This window comes from Amblyomma mixtum, chromosome 2, assembly GCF_055824585.1.
Source record: "Amblyomma mixtum isolate Tamu chromosome 2, ASM5582458v1, whole genome shotgun sequence".
Taxonomy (NCBI): domain Eukaryota; kingdom Metazoa; phylum Arthropoda; class Arachnida; order Ixodida; family Ixodidae; genus Amblyomma; species Amblyomma mixtum.
Window position 1 is genome coordinate 250,765,386 of NC_143013.1, and position 24,472 is coordinate 250,789,857.

The 24,472-nt window shown below is 48.0% G+C and overlaps 2 protein-coding genes across 2 annotated transcripts in view; both read left to right on the top strand.

Annotated features, from left to right (window-relative positions):
- LOC149363496 (high affinity cationic amino acid transporter 1-like) overlaps window positions 1-24,472 on the top strand; it is a 396,987-nt gene that overhangs the window by 159,012 nt on the left and 213,503 nt on the right. The gene's annotated exons all lie outside the window — the stretch shown is intronic.
- Window positions 20,507-24,343, top strand: LOC149363498 (uncharacterized). Its single transcript, XM_089573499.1, has 2 exons — window positions 20,507-22,242; window positions 23,053-24,343. The coding sequence occupies exons 1-2, from the start codon at window positions 21,880-21,882 to the stop codon at window positions 24,016-24,018; spliced, it is 1,329 nt and encodes a 442-aa protein (XP_089429625.1). The 5' UTR covers window positions 20,507-21,879; the 3' UTR covers window positions 24,019-24,343.

The window sequence follows — 24,472 nt, forward strand, 5'->3', positions numbered from 1 at the left end:
TGGCTGCGCTCTTCAGAGCGCCAGTGTGTCGGTTGCATGTGCGCATCAAAGCAAGAGGCGGAATACGAGAAGCACCTGCTCTAGGTCCCTTCACGCCTGCGCCACTCTGCTTCATTGCGTCACCGTGTCGCATGCACTATCCATCTGAAGAGCGTAGCCACACCTCTCGCGTATTCGATCTAGAAGTGGAAGACCCTGTACATAATGGAATTGAAGTTGGAATTTTATCCAGCATCCTGGAGACCAGAGCTAAAGGCAGATAAGTCCTCTTGACGAGACTCTGGGCACCAAGCTAAAAAGCATAATGTTAGTAGGGTTAATCTATCAGGATGAAACTTTGGATGCTAATTAAAGAACTTGAAATGCCAATGAGGACGGCGTAGCGACTTATGGAAAGGATAATGATGGGCGTAACATTAAGAGATAGGAGGAAAGCATCGTGGGTGAGCTAGCAAACACGCGTTATGGATATTCTAGTTAAAAATACGAAGAAATAGATGTAATGTGTAATGTGGATAATCGATTGTCCGTCAGGGTAACGCAGTGGATACCGAGAGAAGGGAAGCGTAGCAGGGGACGGCAGAGCCCCAGGCGGGGAGATTAAGGAATTTAGAAGCATAAGGTGGCCGCAGCTGGCATAAGACGGAGTTTACGGAAATAATTGACAGATGACTTTGTCTTTCCTTCCAACTAAATGCATTATAGAGAATGCAAAAACGGGAAAAATTGCGTGTCACATTTCACATACATGCATAAAACCACATGCACGTGTTGCTCGATCGCTCGCTCGCTCGCTCACTCACTCACTCACTCACTCACTCACTCACTCACTCACTCACTCACTCACTCACTCACTCACTCACTCACTCACTCACTCACTCACTCACTCACTCACTCACTCACTCACTCACTCACTCACTCACTCACTCACTCACTCACTCACTCACTCACTCACTCACTCACTCACTCACTCACTCACTCACTCACTCACTCACTCACTCACTCACTCACACACACACACATCAGCACATAACAAAGTCCCTGAGCCCAACGATGGCTTCCAAACTTTCTTTCTTTCTTTGCTTAGCCATTACCTTACATCTGTAGCTGTCGCAATAATGGTCAAGGTAGATGCAGCTATTGAACACGAAAGAAGCGTATTCCGCGACCTAAAGCGATCAACTTGTAACGACGTTCCGCGACCTCGTGCTTATTGAATCGAGCCTGTGGGCGCCACTGAGCTGACCCTGTGCACTGAAACACGCACGCAGACGCCGAGGGTGGCGTCTCGCCTGTGTCGGTAAGACCCGAGGTCTACTTGGCACCAGCTTGGAGCGTCGAAGAGATTGTTTGCGCGTTGTCATCACACAAGCCGGTTATTGTGTGGAATAATGAAAATCAAATGTTAAATCGCCATAGAAAATTTTTATGCACTATCTATGGCCAGAATTGAAATGCTTGTACTGATTTTGAAAAATATTGCAGTTAAATTGTAACATTTTTAATTGTTTACACAGTTGAAGACTGTTTCTAGCAATTATTTTGTGTAATTTACCGTGCATTAGTGCTCAGTGCGAGTCTTTTCAAACAGTTATTTGCTAATTTGTACTAAAAATTAGGAAGATTGTACGTGGCTTAAATATAGACCTGTTACACCTGTCTATGTTGCCGGAGCTTTGTTTAATTTATGTTGTGCTGCTTGTTCTCCGGCTTGTTTTTTCCGCCTTTCATGTTTTCTTAGTGGAAAGAAAATATGCCAATTCATTGATCGAAATCCATCGGTAAAAAAAATTATATAGAACACTCAAAAACTGGAACAACTGCGCTGAAACATGATGTGAGAAAAGTTCGAACGTCCTGTGCTGCCACATGCAGTTTTCTCTTAATTTTTTTTCTACTTAAACTAATTTGCACTACTTCGCCGAATTTAGCACCTTAGCGAAGATTTAGGACTGAGGTCCGTAAAAGTATTTGCTTGTACGTGCACACATAAAGGTATGAGTCAGGCTGAAAGCGGTATGAAAGTATACCGCATTTCAAATCGAGGTATACTGTGTCATGCACAAGGTACCTAAACTATACAGGAAAAAAACAAAGTGGATCTGCGACTCCCACAGACATAAACGCATCACACGATGAAATGAAATGAGTGTTTCTGAGAATTTCAGTACTTTACCTTTTTCTGTGAATCAAGCGACGTGGAGGGTATTTTTTTTTTTTTGCATCGGTAATGACGTGGGAGCTATTACGCATTCCTTCCCTTAATCTCTATTCAATGTTTCATGGTTCATACCATTGTGCTCAGCGTGCTAATTGGCGTCAGGATCGAACTGCCATAGGGAGAGCAAGGCGGTTATTCTTTGCAGCCTTTCCAAAACGAGAACATTATGTCGTCTAAGCCAAAGTACGCATTTTGTGGCCATTCTTGTATAAAGCAATTTCTCGGTTTAATGACGTCAGCTTAGCAGTATGTCGTAGCAGAAAACTCTTGAGATTACCCGTTGTCCAACGACAATGCTGCCCATGCGAGCCTTAGCCACAAGGTACATGTGCGCAGGTAGGGAGTGCTCTCGGGAGTGTGACCTTTGCCGACACGTGGTCAACATAAGCGTGAAGGTAGACTCAGTCAGGAGGTGGGATACAGGGTGTATTAAAACATTCGTTGCCACTTTTTCAAACAAGGAGAGATCGATAAGACACAGTTATCAAGAGATTTAGGATTTCTTGTTCATGCTGTTTATTTTTTAAGCTTTAATGCATCGTATTTATGACCTCGGAAGACAACCCGAAAGCAAAAGCTAGGTCGTTCTCGAACCTCTTGGAGAACTGTCCATTGGTCTATAGTCCTGGCTCTCGAAAGTGACGAAGAGGCATAAAAGCACCTGCACCTGAGCTTTCAGAGAAGCACCGAAGTGCTGAGTTTCTGCAGAGCACTGGCAGTAGAAGCAAGACTGCTCACAATCAGGCAGTAAATTCGTTCCAGAAACGTTTACTTGAAGAAAAAAAAAAGATGAAATAAACTGCAGGAACGAGCGTTCTTTTCTTTTCCGCCTTTAGGGAACGCGGAAATCTCAGCGCTCGTAACAAGCGCCCGGGGGAAACACCGCGAAAAACTAAACAAAACAAAAATGCTCTGCACTTCCTTCGTCACGAGCTTCACAACGGTTGTTTTATTTCGAAGCTTACGGGTTTCTCTCTCACGCACCGCTTCTTCTTTCTACAGCTCTGTGAATGTCGGCCGTGGCTGCTGATTCGGTATGTTCCTGTTTGCGTGGGTCTTTAGGTCTATGGGCGGCATTTCCTCGCCGAAGTCTCGCAGGACAGTTTGCAGCTGCTTGAGTAACGGTAAACGCGGCACTGTTTACACGCCTTCAAAGGAGACCCTTTCTTTTGCTCCGTCGTTTGAAGGGTGACGGCTTTACACGAAACGAAGCTGAATTTGGCGTAGAACGCCAAGGCCGAAAGCAACCACCGTTGCACAACAAGGCCTCACGGCTCTTTTTGTGCGGCGCTACTGTGACTCGGAGAAAGATAGAAAGGAAATGAAAAAAAAAGGAGGGAAAATGGGAGCGTAGAAACACCAGCGGAAGCGTGTACCGGGGACCGGAGAATACCTCGTTTGCTCCACCTCTGGCTGAATGTAGTGAGCGGCTTGCGTTAGCTCGCGTTGGCTCGCCTTGGCTTGGTGCGTTCAGGTCACGTCTGCGTCTTTCTCGCGCTGCAGAAAACCATATCCGCGGGGCGCATCGTTCTAGCGTACGTTGGGTTTGTCGGTCTTCATTTGTTTGTTCTTTTATTGTTGTTGCAGCCGCTGCGAGCTTGTCTTTTTCCTGATATGGCACGCAGAGAAAAGAGAACAGTTTCATGCATTTGTTGCTGCGCTGCTTTTTCAAGTTTTTGACTCTCGAGCTGTTGATTGTTCGTATTCTTTCTCTTTTATTTATTTTTTCTTTCCTCACATACCATTGGCAGATTAAACGTGAAATACTCGCAAAGATTGGAGGCGAAGTTTGCGACTTATAGAATTTAGAATATGCTAAAGAAGCCGTTTTTCCACTAAAACTTGCGTTCTATTCTTGTTTTCATCGCTGGCGTCGAGGCATTGCTATTGAGGCTTGGTTTGGTTTATTGTCGTTTAACGTCCCAAGGTGACTCAGGCTATGAGGGACGCCGCAGTGAAGGGTTCCGGAAATTTCGACCACCTGGGGTTCTTTAACGCGCACTGACATCGCACAGTACACGGGCCTCTAGAATTTTGCCTTCATCGAAATTCGACCGCCGCGGCCGGGATGGAACCCGCGTCTTTCGGGTCAGCAGCCGAGCATCCTAACCACTGAGCCATCGCGGCGGGGCTGCTATTGAGGAAAAAATACTTCACGATCTCTGGCGAGAATTTTTGTGCATGTGCGCCCTTTTGCCCATGAGTTTTGTTAACCATGTCCTACTAAAAACACGAACATAAATTTCTGATCGTGTGTGCATGTGGAAAGCGAGACCAATGAGGTCCTATTTCCACAGAACAAACAATCGCACCTTGAGTTCTCACTTTGTCGGTAAGCAGTGGATGGAAGGCACTTGATTAATATAAAGACCCCACAATGTAACTGATTCGTTCGATTATATTCGAATATTACTATCCGCTCGTGTGATTCGCTGTGTCCATTGACATCTGAAGATGGTATTGAGCAAAAGTGAGAAAAATCAGTACGACGCAGTTTGAAATCAGTATACCACCACTCGCTCTTCTCTGTCAACGAAACAGCATATCACCATACACGCACGCTCTAATAAGGCCAGCCATTACAGACACAGTCAAGCACACATCTCCTCGCGCTAGAAATGTGCCCGTTAGTAATGTATGCTTCGCGATGTTAACAAATATCGCCTCATGTTTGCATGGGCCCTTCCTGTTTCAGGAAATAATATTTTAGACGCTCGGTAACTGATATCCACTTCACTATCATGGTCCCGTGAGCCTTCCACTGCGGTGTGGAAAGTGCTATTCCCGTTTTGACTGTGAGTTATTGGCACAAGAAAACTGTCGCAACGACAATTTGCGTCTCTTCTATCTCGTTATAGCGTGAACATCCCTGTAACAGCCCTACTAAGGTATATCGTTACGGCGAAACTCTGACAGCAATGTCTGAATTTACCAAAAAACCGCTTACGGAGCAAAGCAAAACGCATTTTCGTGTGCGCCGATCCTTTTTAGATCAGTTCGCGGCGCTAGTCGCCTGTGGCGTATTGGCGATTTCGTGAAAATCGCCTGCAAAAGCTGCCCCGACGCTGCAAATGCCATGACTCTTATCTAAAAAGCTTTTTTATAAATAAGATGCGCTCATTAGGCCATTTTAATTCGCGTTTTCACTGCAGTGTCGCACAAACCATTTTATTTTCTGGCTATTCTGGGCTTCTCTTCATATACGTTCCTCTTCGAATGCGCTATACTATATCTTGAAACCATAACCATCTAGCCCATCTCCAAGTTCTCTAGAACCCTCCGGTATACAGCAGATATTTCAGGCCTACCCACACTGTTTCAAAATGTCTTTTGTATGCACCCAATTGCTGCTCCTTACAGTAGTATTCCGATCAGCAACAAAAATTGGACGGGACATTTAAGCTCCGCCTTAAGTGTATGACGCGATAACTTAATAAGTTAATTCCTATGTATGCAGAAGGTAATTCTATACTTTACATCCATAGATCCCTGAGAGTCCTCCTGCAGGCACAGTGGTGCAGCGGTTAAGCGATGCGCCAGTGCTCCTACGATGGCAGGTGCTCCCAGCGGTGAGCATCGTGCGACCCAGAGTGCTCTTCCCGAGTGGCCAATCGCTAACTTAACAGCTACCTGCCACGGTGGTCAGTTTGCTCACTATCCGGTGGGCAGGTTGTGATGACGTCACAAGGTCATGTGACCTAGGCGGTCCACCTGCCTCTCCTAGGCTGTCCTCTCGGGATCACCTGCGCCAGAGCCATGCCCTCTGATTTTTCGCCCACAACGCCAACGCAAACGCCGGATTTTCTCTTGAACATTGCATTTAACGCTGAGCGTTGAAATGAATGCGTGGTCAATAAACGGGTCTATTATTTATATCGTCAAGACACAGCACCTGGCAGACCATAGATTATGAAGATTTTACAGAGGAGAATTAGCTGAGAAATGCAAACCACGGAGCCATTTGTCTGACAACAATATGCACAAGTTATGTACACAGATCTCACAAAGATCCGCACGGCGCAGGACCTCTTGCCACGTGTATCCGTAGCCCGCGAGAGAGGACGTTTTCTCCCCCCCCCCTTCCCCTTTTCTAAGAAATAAAGTATTTTTTCCCCTGTTTTGATGCGAAGTTGTAAGGGTATCTGCACTGCCCTGCGCCCTTAAGCTGTCTTACGTGCATTTATCCTAAAGGCCGCCTGAACACAGACGGAACACCCTCGAGAACGTCGACTTGTCGCCTGACATGTATCTTAGTGTGAACTCTACATGTAGTAAACGCTGTCCCGCTTGGGAAGCTTTCACCGCGGACGGAAGGTGAACTCAAGAATTTTCGGTAACGCTAACACGACTTGCAAGTCCCTCATGAAGATATCTCCCTATTATAAAAAGGCCAACTGGGACGCGATCACCATACCGTCCCATGGACATCATGAGCGGACATTTGTTGATGCAGTCGTATTCACTGGTACGCGTTCCGAGCATTCGACGCAACCGTCCGCACAAAGTAGCCACAGGATCCCATCGCCAGAACATGCTTTAGCATTTATGATATCGGACGCCAGAGTATAGCGTACCCTTGCCTCAAGTTCATATTTTTCTTTTTGTTCCTGATATAAAATTTTCTTATCCAGTCTTTAAACCAGACTTTAACTCCGCAGTTCACGTCATCGATTGCGAAGTTCTAAAAGCACGGATTTTCTCAGGTGCTGTGACGAGAGAAAGAGAGAAATGTTTAACTCATAAAAAAAATTCTTTCGCTATTTGCTTACCCAGTCGGTTTGACAGGTCGCTAAAGGACCAACCGACAAAGCGAGCTACGTTCTCTGCTCAAACACGCGCCCACAAACAAATAACCAAACAAAAGGCCGGGAAACCACGGCACGTGGCGAAACCGCGAATAAATAAAGCGCGCGGGAATTCCCGGGGCGGAATACCCTTTATTTCTGTTTTACCGCCTCCCCCCCCAGTATTTTTCCATCGTTCTCGAGGAGGCGCGCGCCTCCACAGCCTCGCCGACACCACTCTTTTTTTGCGGGACCGCAAAACCGCGCCAACAGGGGGCGGCAGCGTTCGCGCTAGGGGTCGTGTCTACGCACGTTCTGTGCATACAAAAAGCGCGCTAACATCGAAGAGCAACCGTGCTTTGTTTGTATGCTAGTCTGTACGCTTGTTTATTTGTGCCCGCGTATGGGAAAGAGAAAGAAATAGGGAGAGGCAGGTAGGGAGAGTAGGGTTAGAGGATGAGAGATGTTGGAGACGGGGGGCCAGAGGGCCGAATGCTCGGGGCAAAGCAATATGCCGCGCGCGCGAAGCCACCGGGCGAGACAACAGCAGGGTCCGCGGAAAGCCCTTTACCGTCGCCGCCAGCCGCTTCGCTTCGTGCTCGCTAGGAGTCGACCGGGGGAGCGGCGCGGTGGCGTTATATTTGCACAAGCGGAAGGCCCGCGAGGTTGGGTAGGACGTGTGTAGTGGCGAGCGGAATAAGCGGCGTTGTAGCTGGCATGTGCCAGACGCTGCTACTACTACTACTACTACTTCTACAACGAGCCGGCACCCGAGCCGAGAGTGCGGAGGCAGACGGTGATGGCGACGTCGACAACGTGGACAGTTCGCCGTTTCCCTGGGGCTAACAGCCACCAGCACGTGGTGTATATAGTGGCAGTCAGTCACTTCCACTCGAGCTGAAAGGTGCCAGGCGCATTCCTGCATGCCAACCCTTGTTTTCGCCCCTCCCCGCGCCTCTACATCCTCCCACGAGAGAACAGGCTTGTAGTGACGGCTGTGGGTTTCTGTGCACGGGTACTGGTGTACGCTGAGGTCGTTGAGTGCGGATGCTTTCATCACCGTCGTGTACGTGAGACCTCGACGCGGAGGCGTGCGTATGCATGGATGGCGAAAGGCGAGGACGTTGTGCAGCGTGGAGTTGACCTTCAGGGCGGATTTGTAATGCAGGTGTCCTTGCTGTTTGCCGTGGAGCAGGTTGCTTCAAAGCATACTGATAGGGCCGTTGTTGAGGTTAGGCCCGAGCTGCAAACGCATGCTGGGGCTGAGTGTTGCCGCTTGGACCTTGTGGCATGCAGTGTTTGGTTATGAAAAGCTGCGGACGTTTGAAAACTTGCACACGTGTCGTAACAATGGCTTTGTGCATTGAAATTTTTCAGGAGATAAAAAGTGCAGCTGGTGCACCTTTAAAAGAACACGAGGATAACTCCTTCCAATTTGCATACACCAGAATTCTGGACAAACCCCTTTTTTTTAAAGCGGAAAGAGTTTACGAGAGCATTTTTTTTTATGTTGCAAGATTTCGCTATAACAACTGATATATGGGCGTATCTCCCTTTGACAGCATTGCGTTTTTTTACTATTAACGTTTTTGCTATCGTGAAAAGCGCTCCGTATTGGTTTTCTATGGCGGACTTAGCTGCTCCATGCGAGCGAGGAAAAAGATTTACAAAATTTTGCTACACATCAGAAAAACGGGCCATTACCTTCAATATTTTTTATAAAATACCTTGCAATTCTTTAATTTTCGTAATTTTTTTTTCACGAATGTTTGGCATGTACTGTTAGCAAAAATTGATTACCTGGCTCTTTCTGTTTATGCTGACGCTTGTGCGGCAGCAAATGACGCATTCATCCGGGAGAAAATTGCATTTAAAATATTAACAGACAATTACCATAGTCGGTAATGCGACATTTGAGCGCAGTCCTTGCTAGCCACCCTGCGGGATCAATCTTCCGGTTGTCCACTCCTACGCTCTCGCCCGTAGCAGGTGGCCTTTTGATCGGCTACTACCTGCCACGGTTGTCAGCCGGCGTATTACTCCGACTACGCCGATTACTACGACTACGACGCGGAATTCATGAACGGGCGCTTAAGAGCTGCGCTCTAAACTTTACCCACCAGTCTATTCAATCTCATGAATCCTTACTCGAAAAGATATATTGCCACCGTTTTGAACTGACTGGCGCTGTAGCGTAGTATGTGGGATCCGTGCCCAAAAATACGTGTCCATGCGAGCATTTTTACTCCTGAAATCGTCCCATAACAGCGATACGTATATATCGTTTTCGGGTCTTTTATAGCTTATAAAATCTCCGTTTTTGATTAGAGCGCTAAGACATTTTTGATTAGAACGCGGTGTCGTGTCAATACAGGCCTACTTCCATTTGCTGAGTTTCCCTTTAATATGTCGTAAATGTGTCCTAACGGGGATAAACGAGGAGGCTAACGAAAAGGGTTCAGCTTAAACTGAGGACAACGAAGCGAGCTACAGAAAGGAAAATGGTTGGTGTAAGACGTTAGCAGACAGGAAGAGAGCAGAGTTGGTCAGGAAATATCAAGGGAACATCTAAATCAAGAAAAAGAAATGGGCTTGTGCAGGGCATGTAATGCGAAGGCAATGCAATAGGTGGTAGTTCAGGGTAACGGACTGGACACCAAAAGAAGGCAAGCGTAGCAGGAGGCGGCAGAAAGTTCTAAGGACGGATGAGATTAAGAAGTTTGCGGGGATACAGTAGTCACAGCTGGTACAACAACGCATTGATTGGAGAAATACAGGAGAAACTTTAGCACTGCAGTGGGTGTAGTGAAGCTGATGATGATGGCGACGATGATGATGACTAAATATGTCCTAATAGGTCTTCCCTCCCCACCCCTTGCCCGCGAGACACAATATGGTTTTGTATTTTCTTGATAAGGACGCGTTTAAAACCTATGCGGTCGCAAAGCAAACACGTTTCAGTGGCGTCTCCTTTGAGAACAATGATAAGTTCTTCGTCAGTCAAGGTTACGTTGGTGTGGTTGTTATTATTTCGCAAACAGCGGCTGTGGAACCTATAACTTGGTAATATCTGTAAATGAGCTGTTGAGCAATCATTTCAGTTCACAAATTCATTGCGTTCTTTACGCGCTTACGCGTTACTTCATTAAATTTGGGCATGGGTTCAGGGCGTTTCAGATACATGAGCTGACTACAGCTGCCTCAGCTGGAGCAAAATTTTGGTATCGACGTACTCGTTTGATGCTACAGTTTACACAATAAATGCTTGTATTCGAGCTAGCAACTAGTGCGATAGAATGTTTGTGGTACATTACTGCAATAGTAGTTCCTATGCAGTCCATACTGACAACTGATCCCCGCAGAAGTATAAAGAAAAGCCGCCCAGTGGCTACCTTCCATTTAAAAGGATCATTAACAGTCATCAACAGTGCAGAACTAACTAGACAGCGATGCATCTTGTTCGCGCGCACAGCTCAATGCCATAAATATTAAACTTAATAAGAGGCTACTCAGCTTGTCCTTTTTATTCCTTTTTCATTCAAATGTCTTTTAATTGGCTGAAGGAAGCGAGTGTAATTCAGAAAATGCTGTGCTCGACCAGCCTGTGTTCATACAACACACAGCCTGCATTTAGGCAGACCCAGAAAGATGCTTTGCTTACATTTCTCAATCCATCACTAGTCGCAGTCGAGCCTGGTGCGAGTTACAACAGTAATGCAAAGCAATTATTGTCTACAGAAGACGTAGTTACGCAGTTGTAGCAACGTGGGCCACATTGTGCATTCATACACCCCACTAGCGTGTCATGCCTTATCAAGGCCCGGCGTTGTTGTTGACTCTTTGAGTAAAATCAGTTAATCAAGAGCCGGAACAACATTAGTCTTGTAAGGAAGAGTTTAAAAACGCCAAGCAACTCATGAATACTGTCCCAACTCGCTGATACTAGCTCTAGCTTTGACAAAAGTCCACGCAGTACGTTGATTCAGTGTTCGGGATTATTGGTTTGTTTGCCCCATCAGACTGTAATGTCTGATTGATACAGACGACTCGGGTGTGACGCCACGCAGGTAGGATGGGGCTTCGACCTTTCTTGCTGGAAAAGTTTCACCTTCGGCACGAAGAACAGGTCTTGAAAAACATCTTAACGAAAGTATATGCAGCGCAAAAAACAGGGACAGCAGAGAAGACACAAACAACAGGACTGGCGCTGAACTAACGACTGAAATTTTATTGAAAACGGCAGAGCTTTAAATACAGCGGGGGACCGACGCCAGAGGGACGTGATCGAGGCGTGGCTTATATCCAGGGAGGTGACTCGCGCGTGAGCAAACCATCGATTGCCTAATCCAAGAAAGAAATCGGGTTTCTGGACGATAGCATTGGTTAGCCACGCCTTCGTGCTTTTAGGTTTCCCTTCGCTAGGTGCCTTGTTTTCTCGTACTGTTTTCTCTCACATCCTTGTCACTGCTTTTACTACGTTTTTCAGGTTTTACTTCTGTTGTGGCCGGGGGTCCTCGGGGGGTGTTATTTCGTTGGTTTGCTTTCACGCGTTTGACTCTGCGTTTGCTACGCTTATTGACTTCCGTGTCTCAGCCTTTGATACGATATGACTTCCTGTTTTGTTGTTTTATGCGAAGCATATTACTAGAGATACACTACAGCCCTTCGCCGTGGTTACGCGCCGTGCACACCACGTGGTACAGTGACGTCACACTACGTGACATACCACGTCACACATGACGTCACGACAGAGGAATACGGGGGTCTACCTCGCGCCGTCGCTGTGGTTGCACGCCGTGCACACCACGTGGTACAGTGACGTCACACCACGTGACATACCACGTGACACATGTCGTCACGACAGAGGAAGAAGGGGGTCCATCTCGCGCCGTCGCTGTGGTTGCATGCCGTGCAGACCACGTGGTACAGTGACGTTACACCACGTGACATACCACGTGACGCATGACGTCACGACAGAGGAAGAGGGGGGTCCACCTCGCGCCGTCGCTGTGGTTGCACGCCGTGCAGACCACGTGGTATGGTGACGTCACACCACATGACACAATGACGTCACGACAGATCGCCGTCACGCGCTGAGAGAGGGAGAACGATGCCATCACACAGACGCCGGAATGTCCTCGAGCGGCATTCCCGCGCATTTCGAACGCACGTTCACACTCGGTGTAGGTGAAACGCTCGCTCCACCGGGCAGGCGGACGCGGCTTCCGTGGCAATCCAGGCGCTCACCCAAAGCGCGTCTCGGGGTTAGTCGGCGTTCCGCTGTAGCCATGCCGTTGTCTTCCCCCACGACGAAGGCTTCTAGTGGTTGTATTAAAATGACCAAGTATTCAACCAAGGAAAGCCATGTATTACCAAGCCTTGCCATCAATATACTTCGCATCTGACTAGGCTTAACCTTAGCTAAGCCTCAGCCATTTTTTCATGATTCATACGTTTTTTGAGTAGCTGCACATGCCTTCCCGTGATTTTCGGGCTGTGTGTTGTTCACGCCCTCTATGATAACCGTTTGAGTGATTTTGGTGCTGGTTTTATAATCTTATGGCGATTCATTATCTTCTTGGACATGTGATGGCCTGTTTGTATTTAAAGCTCTGCCGTTTCCAATAAAATTTCAGTCGTTAGTTCAGCGCTAGCCCTGTTATTTGTGTCTTCTCTGCTGCCGTTGTTTTTTGCGCTGCATGTACTTTCCTTAACATCAGCCACCGACTAGCCCATACCAAAATTTAAAATTTGATCGCTCGAAAAGCAGTTCCACTGTGTGATCGCGCTCATAATATGAACCCAGGGGCGGACTTGGCTAGCGCGCATACCAAATCGGCGCGTTTCGCGAATTGAGGATACCGTCGCACTTCCGGTCCAGGTGCCCTTGCACACCGCATTTTCTGCCGTCGAAACCTTTTGCTCAGAGGAGGCGGAGCCAGGGGCATGCAGAGTTTCTGAAAGTGGAGCTAAACCGACGCTCCGTGGCAACGTGCAACCCGGTACGGCCCCACAACCGAAAGGGCGTCCCGCGTTTCCGAGCTTATTTATTCTCGTCAGCCTTGAATGTACGGAGGAAAAAAAAATACTGCAAGGAAGCAGAAATAAACAGAAAACGAAAGGCGTAAAGACGCGAGGAACTTTGAGATCGATGCGATCCTTGCATGCGGAATGCCGAGACGATGGCGAAAAAGAACAGAATACAAATAAGATGAAGTGTCTGAACAAGTTTGCATAAATTTTCAAGCCGGTCCGCGCGCCAGTCGATTTCAGTCAAGGCACGCTGCCGCGAAGATCGGTATTGTGCTCAGAGCTCGATTTGAATGGGCCCGCGTCTCATCTGCTTATACGAGGCACTGAAGAAGATGGGGGATTGAGGCAACGTGTGAATGTTTAGGAGACAGTAAATAAAAGGGGTGTGATGCACGGACTTATCGCTCGTGTTGATCGGCGGTTGAGAAAGAGGGCAGGAGATAGCTTTCACGCGGAATGCCAGGCTTCGAGGCGAGGCTTTTCATCGCCGCGGGAACCGACATATATTGCTCTGACTTTTTCTTTTGAGCTCTACCTTAAGTGCCCCCGTCAGGTGGTACGAAGAGCCACTTTATTTTTTCTTTCTATTTCGGCCAGCTCTTGCCTACTTACCGAATCTATTCGTGTGTTGCTTGCACAACATTGCAATAAGAGTTGCGTAGCCACAGCATAAATACAAAGACTACGTGAACGTTAACGGGACTTTGAAGCCACTTCAAAGATTCGCGACGAGGTCCTGTATAAACACGCTGTAGGATCGAGAGACAACTAAGTCAACCTTTGCTTTCATAGAATTCTGAGCTATTCTTATCTAACCTGGACTCGACCAGTGGCCGATTGAGGCTTTAACGCTTACACGGGAAAACTTGAGACGATTATGAATACCGAAAAGGAATAAAACAGGAATGAAACCGTTACATTATCCATGCCTTAGACTTCCGCCATGCAGAGTGGAAGCTTCGCGGCGCTCGCACCCATCTCTGCTTTGCGAAATGCTACTCAACCGCCTCTTTTCATTCAAATGGATAATTAAAGGGCCACTTGAAACGGAATTGGCAAAGGACGCCAATTCACGGCAAATTACGCAGTGTCTACATTAGTTGTCTGGAAAAAAACGCTGAGAGGGCGCTACTGGACCATAGATATCTCATTAGAGAGAGAGAGGGAAAGGCAGGGATGTTATCTCATTAGAATTCAAAACATTCTCACGAAGGCAACGGAACGCAACGGTTCCATAGAAAACACCGAGGGGTTCTGAAGGACCGATCTTATACGACGACCGTTTGCGCACACTGCCACACAAACAAGCCAGCCCTGGAAGTGTTCGGGCAGAGTCAAAGGACAACACCGGTAGAAAAGCAGCTCTCTGTATAGGATGACCGTTCTGCGGAGCCATCGCGAGTGGCCCTCAATCAGGCGATGGTCCTCTGAGCACGAACTGGTTCTGTTTGCCCTCCTTGATTTAGAAGGAGCGGTTCGCTTTTCTGGGCGCACCCTTAACAACCCAGGCTGCGCTGTCAGCGAGCTTGTTCGCGTAGTGTTTTATTTCTTTTTTTTTCAGAAAGCAGGCTTCCGGGTGAGTCTGATGCCGGTTGGTAGAATTCAGCGCAAAGGCGGGAGAATGAACTCGTTCTCTGGCAGAACACAGAAGGACGCTCAGAACCCCGGGGAATTTTGGTACCTTTGCTGTTTGACAAGAAATGCGTAAGTTTCAGACCCCCTTTTGGGACACAGAATATGCAGTAAACCCCCCAGAAAAGCTGCAAAAGAGAGTTTTATGTACAACAAGAGTCATTTGAGACTTTTCTGGTACCTTAGTACAACATGGGACACCCGAACGATGCGCTTTATGTCTTCTTTCAGTGAATTGCCAGGAATCTGCAATCGCGAATGTTTACAGTATTCCGCCTCGCTTTTGTGTCCAAGGAATGCCCCCAGTTGTTGTATGGTTTTATTTGCACCGAGGTCTTTGCTTGTTGCTATTGACCTGCCTTTACTCTCTCTGCGCAAGCACGAAGGCCCACATGCTTCTGAGCTGGTTGCATATTTTTTTTTTTCGTTTTCTTTTTGCGTGCAAAGCGTTGCGTTAGCATCAGGTGAGTTGCGTGCTAACTGCGCTGCATGGAGTATGAGCGTCAAAGTGACTGTCGCGCCCTCAGTTTCGCTTCGAGCCTACAAAATCGCATCTTAAGAAAGAATTTGAACCTCGATGATTTTGATGCCAGCGATTTTTGGTAATGTGAACAATTCAAATGCGACCTCGTTTTCTGCTGTGATTAGCTAGCCGGGTAATACAGTACCCTGGGGGCCACGAGCTACTGGTGCCAACCAGTTTCTTTTTATGTTCTATCGCTCTATAATGATCGTGCAGTGCACTGTAAAGTAATTCTTCTGCATATTTTTTTTTTCTTTGAGGGGCAGGAAGGCAGGTGATTTGAGCTAAAAATTGCTTGAGGCATCCATAAGAGTCTCATTCTTTGCATCGTTACATCACGCGTGAACTCCTGCACAAAAAGAAGAGGAAATAACAAGAAGACGAAGCGTAAGTGGCGGGTGCAGCTCGAGCCGCAGCGGTCGTTCGGTCCGCAACCATTTCTTCGCTGCGTTCTTACCCTTCGATGATGATGATGATGTCCTCGGTCTTATTATCCTCTCATTTTTCTTTTTTTTTGTTCGTTTTTATTTCTGCTCTACTAGAATCCAAGAGCCGGTGCGAATTTGAAAAGAAAGAAGATGATGCAGTTTCACTTTCGTATCTGGTTTCAGTTTTCAGCTCCTCATTTATTTCATTGTTTAACATTCTGAGTACATGTCAGTCGCCGCCTGCGTCTTGGCCAATCCCCCGCAGTGGGTACGCGCCATTATTTAGAGGACAACAACAACAGCTCCTGTTTTCTTTCTACCGCTCCCCATCCTTCTGAGCCTGAAACCGTAGCCACTAGATCAACTTGCAAAAAAAACAACAACAACAACAGGAATTTAGAAATTTTTCAAGACGGCTGAGAGACATCAGAACGTTATTGCCTTAGATGGCGGATTCAAAGAGGAGGAAATGAAGCAGACAGGGACGCTCTTTTTTTTTTTTAACTTTACAGCGGGAACCAATTGGTTGGTGTATGCAAGTATCAACCACAGGTCTGCTATCAACCCGACCAAGTTCTCATTTCTTTGGAACTCAGTGCAGCTTTGAATACAGGCATTCTCTTTGAACTCGAAGCATCGCTGTCTTTCTTCGAGAATACCGACATTCTAGAATGACAGCAGCGAAATGAATCCGGTGAGATTTGCCGACGCAAGGAAAACGCGCCAAAAATGTTATGCGCTGAGTGCTTCAAGCAGAATTTTTTTCTTTGCTCTGAAACATTCCGTGCTATTCCGCTGCATTCAGTGCTATTCCGCTGCAAGCAGGTTACATCAGCAAGCAGCTCGTGCGTAGCGGCTCTGGAGAAGCTATTAGATAGTTCGTTTCCTGCCGCATGATTTTTGAAAACTCAAATTCACCCTCCCTCCTCTCTCCCCAGATTAAATATCGCCATTACAGCGCATTTCATTCGTCCAAGAACTCTACCTTTCAGGGAAATCATGCTGCGTTGCAAGAAGCCCGGAGTTCCACTGGAAAACTACATATATCAGTGAGAGGTGGTGTGCAGTACGCTTATGCGATATGCAGCAGCATAAATCTCTCTGTGCCCACAGTGCCCACTGTGGGCACTGTGGGCACGCCTTACCGCTATTAGGATGGTTTTAACGTTGAGCACATGTTTACCACATGCTTTCCATCCTTAAGCAAGCTTCGAAATGAAGCTCGAAGCCTGGTCTCCATTTAGATGGCCGGTAATGTTAACTGCGCACGTGTCTGCCCATTTGCATGGCTCCACACAGTGTGCGTGTGGTACCCTACATCCATAGACAGCATGAGCAACATGAGTAAACAGGAAGCTAATGCATACGCGCTCACAGAATTGAATTCAGCTCACAGCGAGGTTGCACACTGCACCGCCAGCCAAAGCACCATTGCGTTGTTCAGGAGACGTTGCCAAGGGATCACGTATAACCAAGCCGTCAAGCAATCGAAGCAGACGCGTACGGTATGCGGCAACATTAGCGCAGAAATAGCATGACAGCTGATATGTAGGCCACTCATACAAGCCCATTAAAAAACATATAACTGGACCCAAGAGGTATAAATTGAAGAACTATATTTCATTCTGCTGCGCATTATTCGCGCCGATATTACTCCATCGCAGCCCTCTTCAGAGTTTCCCGAGCGATGTTGAGAGCGGAAGCCAACTTTCAGTTCCACACGCTCGCCATGATAATCCGAAGCGGCGCTCGGATGCAGTGGCGACAGAGACAAGCGGACGTGACGGTTCACGCCGCCTCAGCCAAACCAGCGGTGTTCGCGGCCAGGATCGAGTGGTTAGTCGCCGCCCGCTCGCCGTCGCCGAAAGCCTCCTGCTTGGCCAACACAGCGAACCTGTCGCTAAGGCTCGCGAGGATTCCGCTTCTGTTCGCCGATCGCGAGTCCGCTTTCGGCTGGTACGTCGCGGCATGGGAGGCCGCCTCCGCTGCCTTCGTGGTGGCCGCCCGGAGAGTGGCGGCGGAGCTCTTCCTGGAAGCGCCTTCCCCACGAGTGCTGTTCCGGTAGGCCACTTTCGTCCGCGACGCCATGTAGCTGCGCACCTCCTCGGCGTTCTTCATGAGCTGGGCGTAGTTGGCGAACGAGTAGCCCAGTACGCAGGCGCAGCCTAGGATGGAGACACCCAGAGCCGCGATGACGACGTACAGTCCCTCGCGGTTGATGAGCACCACTGGACGGTTGAGCCTCGGCTGCAGCTCGACCTCCATTGTATCTTTAACGGCGCTGCTGGTGAGGGTAACAACGCAGCGAAGAAATGGTTGCGGACCGAACGACCGCTGCGGCTCGAGCTGCACCCGCCACTTACGCTTCGTCTTCTTGTTATTTCGTCTTCTTTTTGTGCAGGAGTTCACGCGTGATGTAACGATGTAAAGAATGAGAGTCTTATGGGTGCCTCAAGCGATTTTCAGCTGAAACCACCTGCACTCATGCCCCTTCAAGAAAAAAAAAACAGATATGTGGAAGAATTACTTTACATAGCACTGAACAACCATTATATAATGACAGAACAAAAAAAGAAACTGGTTGGCAGCAATAGCTCGCGGCCCCCAGGGTGCTGTATCAGCTTCCTAACTGATCACTGCAGAAAACGAGGTCGCTGAATGGCTCACATTACCAAACATTGCTGACATCAAAATCACTGAGCTTGAAATTCTTTCTTAAGATGAGATTTTGTAGGCTCGAAGCGAAACTGAGGGCGCGGTAGTCGCTTTGATGCTCATAGTCATTGCAGCGGCGTTAGCACGGAACTCACCTGATACTAACGCAGCGCTTTGCACGGAAAAAAAAAATATGTAACTAGCTCTGAAGCATGTGGGCCTTCGTGCTTGCGTAGAAAGAGTAAAGGCAGGTCAATAGCAGAAAACAAAGAAAGACCTCGGTGCAAAAAAAAAAAAACCGTACAACATCTGGGGGCGCTCGTTGCACAAAAGCGAGGCGGAATACTGTAAACATTCGCGATTGAAGATTCGTGGCAATCCATTGAAACAAGACATAAAGCGCATCGTTCGGTTGTCCCATGTACTAAGGTACCAGAAAAGTCTGAAATGACTCTTGTTGTAAACAAAAATCTCTTTTTAGACCTTTATTGGGGGGTTTCCTGCACCGTCCTGTACCTCTGGTCGTCGCACTGTCGCAGTGCCCGGTGAACAAATTGTGCCTTGTTTATTTGCCTCTCTCTCTTGTGTTAGTGCAGATTAGGTGCAATAATTCATTTGTATTGTAATCTCTCTCGAGTGTCACTTTGCACGAGTTGCATTGTTTCGTTAATCACTTTGTATGTGCTTGTACTAGTGATTGTGAAATCCTCTGTATCGTCTCGTTGCTGCATGAAGTTTGTTTTGTTTGTGAACCTTTGGCACCGACCCATTCTCTGGCTTGCGACCGGCGAAAGCTGGGCACCGAACGACCAGAAACCTCTTGGCACTTGGTAGCTGGTCTCCGCTGAGCTTGCCACGCTGAGTCGAGGGCATCTCCTTTGAGTCCGAGACCACTACCCCCGCACGCTGTAAGGGTGCCTGGGAACTCCAGGCTTAAAAGTGCGCGAAGTTGGATGACAGCGTCCGTCTGTGTTCTGCTAGAGAGTCAGTGGTTCGAAATCTGCTGCGTGGAAGTGTTAATTGATCCCTTGTCTCTTCATGAAGTTAATTGATCCCGTAATACGCTGTTTCCAGCAACGAATATTCTTATATTCTTGTGTTTGCGCCACAGTTATTCTGTTGGCGTTTTAATTGACGCTGAGTACGTGAAATTAGTGTTTTTTGAGGAAAGGAGATGGCGCACTAACTGCCTCACTACTCGGTTGAAACGGTTGAAAAACAGCTCTCTTTGTCATCTCTTCGTCCCAAGGGAGGACAAGCAACATTCAGCTCTTCCTGGACATCTACAATCGCTCAATCCCCAACCGCAATTTCTTTCCTCTTTATTTTGTTTAATTAACTACTTACTCGGAATGGATATTTCAATTTCTTCGGCGCCAGTATATCTAGGTATGGCTCTCTGAAATATATGGGTGATTCTGGAAGCTTTCTCGCTGCCGCCGAAAAATCGAGGAGGGCTGGAGTTTTAAAAAAAGAAACAATGAAAAGAGAGGGTGCTTGCGCTATGTGAAAGGCAAATTAATTAAATAATTACAAGTCCGCTGCTCAAATAAAACTTGTTCTGAAGTTCCAATAGAAAATTTTTCATCCAGCTACCTGTTCTTAATTTTTTTTAATTAATAAAAAAGAGAGAGGGAGTGAGCAGGAGTTAATTTTATTTTGTTTCTTATTGTCAGCGGCTCAGCATTCCTCTTTCGTATTTCTTTAAGAAACGAATCCCGTCCGGCAAAGATTTTCGCTGCTTAGCGGGTCTTCTTAGAAAAACCAAGCCCTCTGCTTCCCAGTCTGACGCATATTTAGCTCGAAGATAAGCTGGACGGCCTTTGGAAGTATGTTCTGCTTCGCTTTTCCACCGCTGACTTCCTTCCCGCCTTCCCCGTAACGTCGTCTTCGTTCAGCCCGCGTCTCTTCCCTCCCCAACCACGGCGGTGGCTACGAAGTGCCGGAAGCCTGCGCGATACGGTCTCCCACGCGTCCCACGGCTGTCGGATGTCGTTGTGCCGCCTATTAAGCGCGCGCTTGGAACGACCTCGCTTCCTCAACGCTTCGCTGGCGGCGCCCATGTGAGCATGGGCCTACAGCTAGCTGCGCCAGCGTTTCCGATCAGCGCGCGCCCAGTGCGACAGCGCCATTTATCGCGTCCGCAGTGACTGGCTGCATTCTCGCGGAACACATACCCTGGGCCCCCTTCACTCTAATCCCCTTCCCCACCTCCCTTCCCCTCCTCGCTGGAGTGTTTTGCCGCATCGCTAGTTGTGACAAACACTATTGAACTACTGTTTCGCGCGTGCTGCTTATAGAAGACTGGCTGTATTGTGTTATGTGACGTCGGTGCTGGACTGTGTGGTGGTGGTAGTCTGGAACAAATTGCGGTGCGACGCAAGTCAGCGACGTGTGTAAGCGCGCCGGATCTCTGTTGCGAACTTTGCCGACGTCTTTTCTTACTCGTGCCAACGTGTTCGGGAGTGCCAATACGTGGATGTGATGCAGTGCGGATGTAATTTGCGGCTTGCCGCTCTTTTTCCTTGTTCCTGTTCCCATAGCGGAGTAGTGACCCATGCGACGTTGGAACGACGGCTTCGGTCTTTAGCTCAGTGATCTGAGTCGTACTGGGAAGGACAAGACTTCCTGGAGCGAATAAGAAAGGACTCTTCTGATAAGACATCGATGCGCTTTGTTTCTCGATTACGGTGACTGCTCAAGATGGATCGACACGACACCTGGCCTGAAGAGGGTGCTAATCGAAGCAGATGATAAGCTGATTTGCTTCAAAATTCGTGTTGTGGTGCGTCTGTCTGCTGTATATCGTCCAAGTATCTGTTGTGGCGCGTTGTGCCTGTGCTGCCGAAAACTCTGATTTCGACGTCTGCGCATTTCAGGATAGTCTATAGGCTTTTTCGGAACCAATTTTCATGTACATACGCAACTATCTGTCGTGGGCCTGCCTTTGTAAGGCTTTTCTTATTATTAGCTTTTCTGTCTCTATGTTTCAGAAAATTTGACTCCTTGTCTTTTTTTTCTGCTTATAAGCTCTTTAGCTCCTAGGTAAATCTTGCTGTGACCTTTGATGATTACAGGTGACGTACGCCGACCCTGTCGAAGTGCAAAAACGTTCAAGCTCGACTTTCTGCTGCAGTGACAGGACAAGAAACGCGATACCGGCGCTCAAACTATACGTCCCCAGGAAATTAGCTGTCGCTGTTTGAAGCCGAAGAAGAAAGGAAAAGCAAACAACCAATACAATAACCCCGTCGTCTCATATTCCGGTTACTTACACTATTAAATTTGATTTATATGTGGTTTTTCACTCCCTCGTTTCCCAATGATGGAGCCAAGGAACACGTAATTGATATGAGCATGGAATGTGGGTAGCGCACAGTTTCCTGATCTTATTATGTTTACCTTATTTTATCTCACGAATTACACACGTCGCTTGATGACTTCATCCGGTTTTGAATAGGCATAATATTTTATGCGAACGCAAACTGTAGCGATGACGCATCGTTGCAGTCCTTCGGTTTAGTTCCACAGGACAGCTCAGTATCCTCAAAAGGTTCCCAGAATTTTCATGTTGCCACTTGGTGGTCCGCAAAGTGTAGCGCTATGCAAATAATCCGCCAACTTCTCCTGCTTCTCTGCGTTTTCGTGTTCGCATTCATCATAGGTGTCCACCTGGGCTTGAACATCAGCACCGGCCGTTACACTGAAGAGTCACCGATTAGCCCTCGTTCCACGCCCTCTCCTTACTTTACTGTGGACACTGCCGAGTGGGTGGACTCTTGGTCCAAGGTCAGCGCAAACGTGTACCTCTTCTCGGCGTTTTTCGACCCCCGAATGGGCGCCAATGCGACGGTGGTGCGCGTCCTGGGACTCATGCGTCTCCGTCCAACGCTAAACGTGACCTGCTCCTGCCTGATGGACGAGGGGCCAGCACTGAGGGTCCTGGCTAAAGTGGAGTTTCTACAGGTTAGTCAAGAATACACAAAAACGTCGTGGTTTTGATTCATACCAAACGCGCGTGCAAGGCAGGGCAAGAGAAGATATTCTTAGAGGAGTTCCAAACATGGTGCCAGTGCGTGATTGTTGAGATATTTGTGAGTCTTGCAGCACTGAGTGTTGAAAAACTTCCATTTTAGAGCTACCTTGTGTTTTTCTTCAGGCGCTGTCCATGCGCTTTACGCAACCTTTAAGGATGTCTCATGTTGCAGATACCTTTCGCACTATCGAAAAATAAATGACAAGCTCACAACTGCATGGGAATGCGGAATGTCAGCGCTGAATACCGCTTTCGTCTTAGGAAGGTTAGAGCGAGGCGCAAGGCATAGGAAACATGCACAGTGTGGTCGCGTCATTCAACCCCGTAAGTTGACATCTCTTGTAAGGCGCACTTGCAGGGGATGTTCTCCCCTTGCCGATCCCTTGACCCCCTCCGTCTCCTCTCGGTGTCGCTCGGATACGTGGGCGCTTTTTGACAGCGACGACAAATACAAACACGCTTTGCCTGACAACCTTCGCAAAACAGTTAGCGCTGTCAAGAACACACGGTTACCTTTGCGAAAGGAGGTAGGCACATAAATCTTGAAAACGAGCTCGAGTCGGAACTCCAACTTTGCTCACACTTACGAGTAAATATAGCTTCATGTGAAAGGAAACCTCTGGCCGGCATCTGGAACAGGACTGGGTTAATTGGAGAGATATGGGAGACGCTTTGCCCAGCGATGGGCGTAGTCAGACTGGTGATGATGAGGTCTAAACTCGTTCATATCTCTATCCCAGGACCACCACAACGCCAAGTACGATGGTGTGTTCATCACCTGTCCTTACCGTGCGTCGAACTCTTCCAAACCTCCGCAAACCGTGCGTGTGATCGTGAACGGAACCGAGGCAGGCACGTCCAAGAGCATCCCTGTCCACTTCAGGACGCCTCCACCTGGAACGGGCTTAGACTTTCTCGCCTTGTGCGTTCGCCCTTTCTACAACGGAGTGCCCAAACTCCACGACCTCCAACACTTCCTCGCCTACTACACCCAGCACGGAGTCCAGAGGTTCACCTTCTACTCCTACTCGACCGGCCAAGACGTGGAAAAATACCTCTGGACGCTCAGAGACCGTCTGAAGGTCGACTTCCTCCCGTGGTCTCTGGCCGCCGCCAAGAATTCCTGGGCATTGGCTCAGGGCGTGTTCACCCAGGACTGCTTCTACCGCCACGCAAATGCTTCCAGACGGGTCCTCATCGTCGATCTGGACGAATTCGTCTTCCCATTTCCGACGCGCGGCGGCAGGCTTCGCACAGTGACCGAACTGGTGGCCCAGCTTCCGGCGACTAAGCCGTGTCTCGTGTTGCGGAACGTGTTCTGGGCGCGGGAGGCTTCCAGCGAGTTCAGTCCCTTCATCTTCGCTAGTCTCAACCGCAGCGGCTACACGTGGCCAAGTGGATTAAGAAGCAAATACGTGGCCGACCCGTTGCGCATAATAGAAGGGGGCATCCACTACTGCAGGCGTTTAGTGCCAGAGGGCGTGCGGGACCGCGACAAGGAGCTGACGGTGAAACAGGCGCTGCTGTTCCACTACCGCGGGGTACGAAAAGAGAAGTACACCAAAGACACGAGAATGCTGGCGTGGAAAGAGCACGTGATGAGTTCACCGCTAATGCCCAAGCGGGACTTGTGGGCAATGGCGGCGTTCGCAGTGCGCGATTCCTTGCGGAGCAGCTGGAACCTTCTGGTTCGACTTTTCGCGTAGGATTTGTGTGCCTAAACGCTTACGACGCTGCTTAAAAGATGGCAGAACCGTCGTCTGAGTGACTAGTGCCCCTCAGTGTCCGCTGCTGCGATTGTGAGTGCACACTGTCGTATGCACTGTAGTGAGAGGAGTGATTCCTGGAAGTGCAGGATTAAAGAATCATCAAAGGGCAGTATATATCTGAGTTGTTAAAATATAAAGGCGCGAAATCCACACTCACGGACACACGCCGTTTTAAGCAATCCGCTTTGAGCTAAGAGAATGAATGGAGAATAAATTCCGAGGTAATACCCGACAAGAATGCATATAGTCTAATTTATCCGATTTCTTGAACTCTAACAAACGTCTGTAGACACAAAAAAAGGTAGCTTAACATATTGCTAGTATTCTCTCTTTTAAGCATCATTTTGAAAGTGATAGGTCAAGCCATGTTTAATACAATAAAAGAATTCTC

What these genes read in the sequence shown, in the direction of transcription:
- LOC149363498 (XM_089573499.1), top strand. Translation starts at nt 21,880, where the DNA reads ATGCAAATAATCCGCCAACTTCTCCTGCTTCTCTGCGTTTTCGTGTTC. An exon ending in CTAAAGTGGAGTTTCTACAG is followed by an intron (nt 22,243 to 23,052) that starts GTTAGTCAAGAA and finishes TCTCTATCCCAG; the next exon opens with GACCACCACAACGCCAAGTA.